The sequence below is a fragment of the Podarcis erhardii genome (assembly GCF_964252035.2).
Source record: "Podarcis erhardii genome assembly, chromosome: 10".
In the NCBI taxonomy this organism is placed as follows: Eukaryota; Metazoa; Chordata; class Lepidosauria; order Squamata; family Lacertidae; genus Podarcis; species Podarcis erhardii.
The window spans coordinates 28,841,266-28,848,779 of NC_138500.1; the positions used below are offsets into that span (position 1 = coordinate 28,841,266).

Genomic DNA, 7,514 nt, shown 5'->3' on the forward strand with positions numbered 1-7,514 from the left:
TAACAATAGAAGAAATTAAAATGTGGAAACATCTATATGCCTGGATAGGCTTGCTAAACAAAAAGATAATTTAAGCAGGTGCTGAAAAATTTCCAGTGAAGGGCCTGCCTGATTTCACTTGGCAGGGAGTTCCAAGAGCAGGTGCTTCCACACCTAAAGATCAATTTCTTACAACTGCAGAACGAGTCTCATGCGGCACATGTGACAGCGCCAGTTCTGTAGATCAAAGCGGTCAAATGGGCACATGTAGGGTGAGGTATTCCTGCAAGTAAACTGTTCCCGTAACATTAAAGGCTTTACATAGGTAACATCCTGAACTTGACACAGTCAGTAGTGGAGAAAGGTGAGGGCGGTGGGGGCAGCGGGGGTGGTCCGCCCCGGGTGCCATGGGGGGGTGACATCACCACGGACAGCACCCCCCCCGGGATGCGCACTGCCACTGGTGCACCCCCCTGGGATGCTCCCCACTACCAGCACAACCCCTGGGACTCGTGCCGCTGCAGATGCACCCCGTGGGCGGCTAGCCCTGCCCCCGTGGGCTGCTGTGGGTGCTGGAGGAGCTAGTTCCACCTCTGCACCCAGTAGCATATCGTCAGCCAGTGCAGATTTCTGAACAGAGGTGTTACATGCTGACAAGGCCTCCCTTCTGTCAGCAATTGTGCTGCAACATTTTGCACTAACTGCTTTTTCTGGCTCAAGTTCAAGGGAAGCCCACTTAGAGTGCACTGCAGTCATCCAGTCTTGATGTCACCAATGCCTGGACTATTGTGGCCAGCCACTCCTGCGTTAGGAACAGTCTAAGTTCAGGCAGAGCTGGAAAAGACACTTCTAGCAACTATGGCTACCTTGCCCAAACAGCTCCTTCACAGGAAGCACAACCCCATCCAGGGCAGGCAGTGGACCAGTTAGGATTCAAGCCCCGTTTATTTTCCCTCATCCATCCCACTGCTCTGTCCAGACACATGTCAGGGGTCTACACAGCATTTCTTGATTCAGATGTTATGGAGAAATGGAGCTGAATGTTACCAGCATATTGAGGGCACCTTGCCCCAGAACTCCCAATGAGCTCTCTCCGCAGCTTCAATTAAATATTAAATAGCAATGAGAATAAAGCTTCTCCCTTTCCATTTGCGCATCTTAAATTCAAAGAGTTAGATGGGACCACAAGAGTCATTTAGTCCAATGCAATGCAGGTATCCTTTTGACCAACATGGGGCTCAAACCCACAACCCTGAGGTTAAGAGTCTCATGCTTTACCAGCTGAGCTATCCCAGCTTCAATAGTGGCGATCATGCCACTGCTACTGCAGCTAGCTAAACATTTCCAGCTTTTAGGTGTATTAACCCAAAGTCACGACCGATAATCATTTGGGGGCAAGTATGGCAGATTCTTCATCTCTGTAAAATAAACAGACTGCAGCTTCTAAGGGCAGCTTTCAAACAGGCTAATAATGCTTCACTCACCCAAAGGCATAGACAGTGCTGGAGTTGTAGTAAGGAGCCAAATCAGTGGCATGAATGAGGTCTTTCAGCTGTAAAAGAATGCTCTCTAGTCATTACCAGACAATGGTGTCATCAGAAAATAATACCCAGTCTCTCTCACAATATAATTCACCTATCATTCAGCATTCAGGCATGAACCAGTATTGCCATATTTATTTTTACCATCTCTGCTCTAGGGTGCTGCTTCTGAATTGCCCCAAATGCATCATGAAAAAGAAACAATTGCTATAATGTAAGCAGCAATGCAATGCATTTTGCCATAGCAGGGAAGATTGTGACCAGGTGAGCTGTGCGCCTGGCCTGCTCAGTCTGCTGTTTAGGTGCTAACCATGTCAATAAGCCATGTCTGCTGCTTTCCCTTCTTATGGGTCTTTATCTGTAAACTGGGCTTCGGTGTTCAAATAGAGGACACCTTAAAACAGAGGACTGTCCTCTGTAAAGTAGGGCGCTTGGCTACCTATGGCTGCTTATGTGCCTTTTGTTGCAGACTGAAATGTAGAAGTTTAGCAGACGAGGCTTTTCCTGCTGGGGAAACCCAATAATGACTCAGGCGAAGTCACAACTTAAACTGCTTTGAAAGATACTGGAGGAGGACCCATAGAGAAGCTGGCAATTCTGCACACTAATAACCTCTGTACTAATGCCTCACACTAACACCGTCTGTAGCTCATGAAGTCGTGCCCCTACCATCTTCTGAGTCTTTCTTGTCTCTGTCCAGAAGCCTCTGGATTCCATCCGCCCGTGATCCAGGGAAAACTGTCGATTAAGGATCCTCAGGCTGCCTGAGTAGAAGTGCAGGGATGCTGTGTGGCGTGGTCTGTAGTCTGCCAGGAAGACGAGACACATGGATGAGTTCCATACAGTGGAACCAAGATACCACAGGGGCTCTCACTGCACCACACTTAAAATGGGTAGACTTCACTCAGACAACTCCGTCAAAGGAGCCAGGCTGGTGGGGAAGGGTGAGAGATCCAAGTAAAATAAATAAATGGCAGGCCCTCATCTGCAAAGCAGGATGTATGGCCACCCTAATGAAACCTGCAGAATGAAGTAGTATTAGAATGGACAGTACCACTTCAGACTGTAGGTGGGGGAGTGGCACATCAGGTCCCCTGCCACATTCTAAGCTGGGCTGGCTTGCGCTGGCCAGGGTGCTAAATTGAGCAGGTGGGGGGAGAAAGCCAATCCTTCCTTCCTTCCTTCCTTCCTTCCTTCCTTCCTGTTACACCTCCTGCCTGGTGAATAGCTAAGGGGCTGTGGGGCTTTTGAACCAGTGGATCCAAAGAATCTGGTGCCCAGCCCATTCTTGTTGCAGGGCTTCCTGCACACTATGGTGTAACAGGATCCTCTGCTGGGAAGGAGAAACGAGATGAAAAATGAACGCCAAGGAGGATGAAAAACAGATGAAGAGAAAGCCAAGGAAGGAAGGAAGGCACATTTTTTTTAATCCCCATGCATTTCAAGAACATTAATCTGTTTATCAAGGTTTTTTTAAAATCAAAAATACAAAATTATATACTCAATAAATGCCGGATTACGAAATTCTATAGCGAGCATAAGAACACAGGTAGCTGCCTCATACTGAGACAGACTCCTTGCCTAACTCTGTATTGTCTACACCAATAATGGGGAACCTTTGTCCTGTAAGCAACCTTAGGCCCATGTTGGCCCTTGGAGCCACCCTATACCTGACATCAGGTGAAGGACAGGTAAAGACATGGCTAGGCCAAAAGGGAATTTGCAGGCACTGCTCATCAGCTGATTGTTGGGGCTTGCAAAGTGCTGCACCAGGGTTTTGCAAATACCAACGATCAGCAGTGACTTTCCAGGGTTTCAGACAGGGGGCACTCCCAGCCCTACCTGCAGATGATGGGGATTAAGAATGGGACCTTCTGCATGCAAGGCAGATGCTCTAGCACCAAGTCTTGTCCCTCCCCCACTCTAAAAAGTCAGCCCCCATCATTACTATGCTATATTGAACAAATTCTGCAGTACCTAGCCATAATATAAATAAGACTTCAGCATACTGTATTTAATTAAACCACATGTAACTGTTTAATTCCCGAAATCTTTAAACTCATTGTCATAATATGTCAAGTGTAACTTACTTAGAATCTCCCTTCTTTCATGTATAATAAAATTCAAAACTTGTATCTTTCAGTGCTTCTTGGGAAAAATGCTTGGGGCAACTTCTCTTGATGCTTACCTAAGCGAATTAAAATGTAGCCATCCCAACAGGATATCTATCAGATTCTTCCTCTAGCCAGCTATCTATAATTAAGTTAAATTAGCATATTTTGTGATAATGCTGGACCTAGATACTTCCATGATGGTGCGGTGGACTGATTGTGTGACTGTTTCAACCTTCCCATGAAGCTGACCTGCATCTCAGCTGCAGATTCTCCCTCAAACCATTTTAAGTGACCTACAATCATTTCCCCATTCAGCCACATGAAAGAGGAGTTGACTTCACCATGTCAAAAGTGAGCAGCAAACAGGAGGGCTTAAGCCAGGTCAGGTACAGATGGAAGTGTCTTTGAGACACTTGAACTGGCCTCATTCCCCCACTATGCTGCATCAGTAACAGGGATGTGATTTTTCTCTCTCAGTTTCCTATTTTCCCATTCAGTTCTCCACATTAGTGGAATTCAGTTCTCCACATTTGTGTGTGTGTGTTGTTGTTTTTTACAGCCCTCACGAAAATTTGTTAAGAGTTTTGTGTGAAGTCCTACTATACACAATCTTGCATGTTATTTGCACTAAGACATGCATTTAGATGCACACTTCAGTTTATGTGTTTTTTCATACATTGCTTGGCTGGAGAGATGCAAAATTGAGATAAGTGCGAATTTCGAAGGATCATTGTGTTTACTTCCTGAATTGTTTTGGAAAGTGTGAATCAGGCAAATTCACATTTAAATGTGAACCGAATGGGATTTCTCACCCCATCCCAGATCACCAACCATCCCAGAGAAGAACAACGAAAGAGTCAAACAGTTACCTATGAAATACCAAGTTAGCGCTCCAGCACAGCCCAGCAGCACCAAGACTACCCAGAGTGGGATGCACTGCTGGCAGTTACAGAGTCCACGCTTGTGTGAGGCTTGGTGAGGCTGCACCTCTGAATGGTCCTCCTGCTCCTCTCCCTCCATTGTGGACAACCTACCAAACAAGCAAAGCAAGTATAAGCCTCCTCTCCTGTCTCCATAGCTGAGGTTCAGAATCATCACATTAAAACCATGATAACTTAGTGGAAAGGTGGGTTCCAAGCTTCCTCTATTTTATGTCATCTCCATAAGTTCACAGCTGTATATCCCACACATTCCCATTCCAATCTGCAGCCACCACTAGACTGAGTGCATTTTAAAATAATTTTAATAGTCATACATCTTACCACAGTGGGGAAGACTGTGATCAGGGGACCTGTGCTCCTGCCCAGTCTGCTGCCCAGGTCTAACTGCTGATGGGTGACTTCAGGTCCCTGCTGCTGTCCCCTTCCTAGGCCATTTATCTTTAAATTGGACTTGGACCCAACAGCCATTCAAATAGGTAAAGGGACCCCTGACCATTAGGTCCAGTCGTGACCGACTCTGGGGTTGCGGCGCTCATCTCGCTTTATTGGCCAAGGGAGCCGGCGTACAGCTTCCGGGTCATGTGGCCAGCATGACTAAGCCGCTTCTGGCGAACCAGAGCAGTGCACGGAAATGCCATTTACCTTCCCGCCAGAGCGGTACCTATTTATCTACTTGCACTTGACGTGCTTTTGAACTGCTAGGTTGGCAGGAGCAAGGACCAAGCAACGGGAGCTTACCCCATCATGGGGATTCGAACCGCTGACCTTCTGATTGGCAAGTCCTAGGCTTCGTGGTTTAACCCACAGCGCCACCCGAGAACCCCTTAAAACAGCCTCTGTGAAACAAGGTATGTGGCCTTTTGTTGGACTAAAATCCTGCTCCGATCCAATCAGGAGGTAACTGTCACAAGCGTCACTAATAAGCACGTAAGATGTCAGTGAGGCAAAACAGCAACATCTGACCTCCATTTGAGGCTTCTCAGGGATGGCCCCATACATTTTGTTGCCTGTACAGAAAATGTCCTCCATCCCACCAGAGGGCAGCAGGCTAGATTAGGGGATGCATATGGCATGCACAATTCTTCTGTCCGGCTCCCTGCCCCCTAGTATCTGTCACCTGAGGTGTCTGTCTCATTCTGCCCAATGACAGAACCAGCCTTGAGTTTAGAATTAAACGTGGCAGACCGAGGGTGAAAAGAAGCAACAACAGAACACAAATATATGTGCATACCAGCCCCTCCCCAACCCGGTGACCTCCATATGGCTTTGATTATGACTCCCACCAGCCCTAGCTGGCACAACCATTGGTTGGCAGATAATGGGAGCTGTGGTCTAAAACATCTGGAAAGCACCAGATCGGGGAAGGCCAGTGTGGTGCCTTTCAGGACCACAACTCCCATCACAGCATAGCCAATGATAATGTTGTAGTCCACATTGCCTACCCCTGCCAGAGGGCATGGAACAAGGCTATAAACCTATTCCTCACACAATAATGCAGTCGTTCCTGATAAATCACAGCACTAATCACTCGCTCCTCACATTCATGGCAAGCAAAGTCAGAATAAAAAGAATGGATATCCATGGAGGCAAGGGGGCAATTGCTCCCCAGTAATGAACCATAGCCTCCAAATTCCCAGCTTTCATTTTAAAAGTAAGAGTAAGTTTCTAGCAATTGTAGGACCTGAGATATGTGACAAAATGTACAGACTCTATTCTTACAGCTTTTTGATAGAAACTAGCCTCTTTCCTCCTTTCAGTGCTTTTACTTTGCCGATTGCCACATTCCCCCAGAAAAATTCCTATGAATGCCCATTATGTGAAGCCTCATGTTTTGCCTCTGTAGTTTTTTCCTACAGGCCCTTCACCAACACATCCATAAGGAGAAGACTTGGGCTGCACTCTATAGCCACCTGTAACCCAGCATCAGAACTCCAAGCCTCTTCTTCCTCACTGGGAAGAGAAATTCTAAATCCCAGTGTGACCCCAAAGTGACAGGCCTACCTTTGCAGCTTCCCGCTGTGGTTGTGGCCTGGTGCGGTCTCATCTGAAATCACACACACACACACACATGCACGAATGTAAATACTGAGCAGGATTGAATATTTACTTAAGCCCAAGGTCTTCCTTGTGACCGGTCTGTTGTCCAATGCTTTTTGTCCTCTGTTTTCGGCCTTTGCCCTATTCCAGATCAGCACTGAAAGCTGTGCTTAAATGTTCTCATGCCACATCATTCTTCCTCACAAAGTGTTCTGTGTCGCTCAATAGCTTATGTGAGGCTAGTGCCCTAAAAACCCTCTTGGGTGTTAAGAATGGCAGTGGGGAAACCTTCTCGGTAGTTTCACCACCCTGGGAAATTCAGCAGTGTGGCGACTCAGCAGAAGACATTCTCTGTGGCAGCCCCTAAATCTGGCATCTTGGCTGGATAGCTTTCATTACATGCTGAAGACACACCTCTTTACCTGGGCTTTTGACACCTGTGCAAGATGCTTTGGGACCTACTCTAGACTTTTGATTGTAAATTGTGTTTGTGTGTGTGTGAGTGTGCGCAAATATGACTTTGTGGTGGAGGACAGTTAAAAAATCTTAATAATAATAACAATAACAACAATGTTTTTCCCAATGAAAAGCCATTCCCTTACCTACTTGATATCTTTCATTCCATGAGAATCTTGTAGCAATTCTTCTTACAAAAAGCGGAAGACATTGTAGCTTTTCAAATGGGGGAGTGCCAGAGGAGAGCACTTGGGGAGAGTGGGAAAGGCAGTTTGGAGGACAACAGCTTGCAAGATGTGGAATGAATGATGCTCTGAAGAGCCAAGGTAACACACTGCTTGCTCCCAACCATCTCCTCCTCCTCCCTCTGGTCCCCCCTCTAGAGGGCTGCTGAATAGTTGCCTGGCAACTTTTCCCTGTCTTAGTTACACTCATTTGCTCCAAGG

At 46.7% G+C, this 7,514-nt stretch overlaps 1 protein-coding gene across 1 annotated transcript in view; it reads right to left on the reverse strand.

Moving 5' to 3' along the window:
* The window catches only part of TMPRSS6 (transmembrane serine protease 6), a 30,068-nt gene extending 23,449 nt beyond the window's left edge, over nt 1–6,619 (reverse strand). The window contains exons 1-4 of the mRNA XM_081879464.1: nt 6,577–6,619; nt 4,504–4,664; nt 2,190–2,326; nt 1,464–1,531 (exon numbers count right to left, since the gene is read on the reverse strand). Of these exons, the coding sequence (XP_081735590.1) occupies nt 1,464–1,531; nt 2,190–2,326; nt 4,504–4,654 (356 nt within the window). The 5' untranslated portion in view covers nt 4,655–4,664; nt 6,577–6,619. The remainder of the gene's footprint in view (nt 1–1,463; nt 1,532–2,189; nt 2,327–4,503; nt 4,665–6,576) is intronic.
* Between the last annotated feature and the right edge of the window lie 895 nt (nt 6,620–7,514).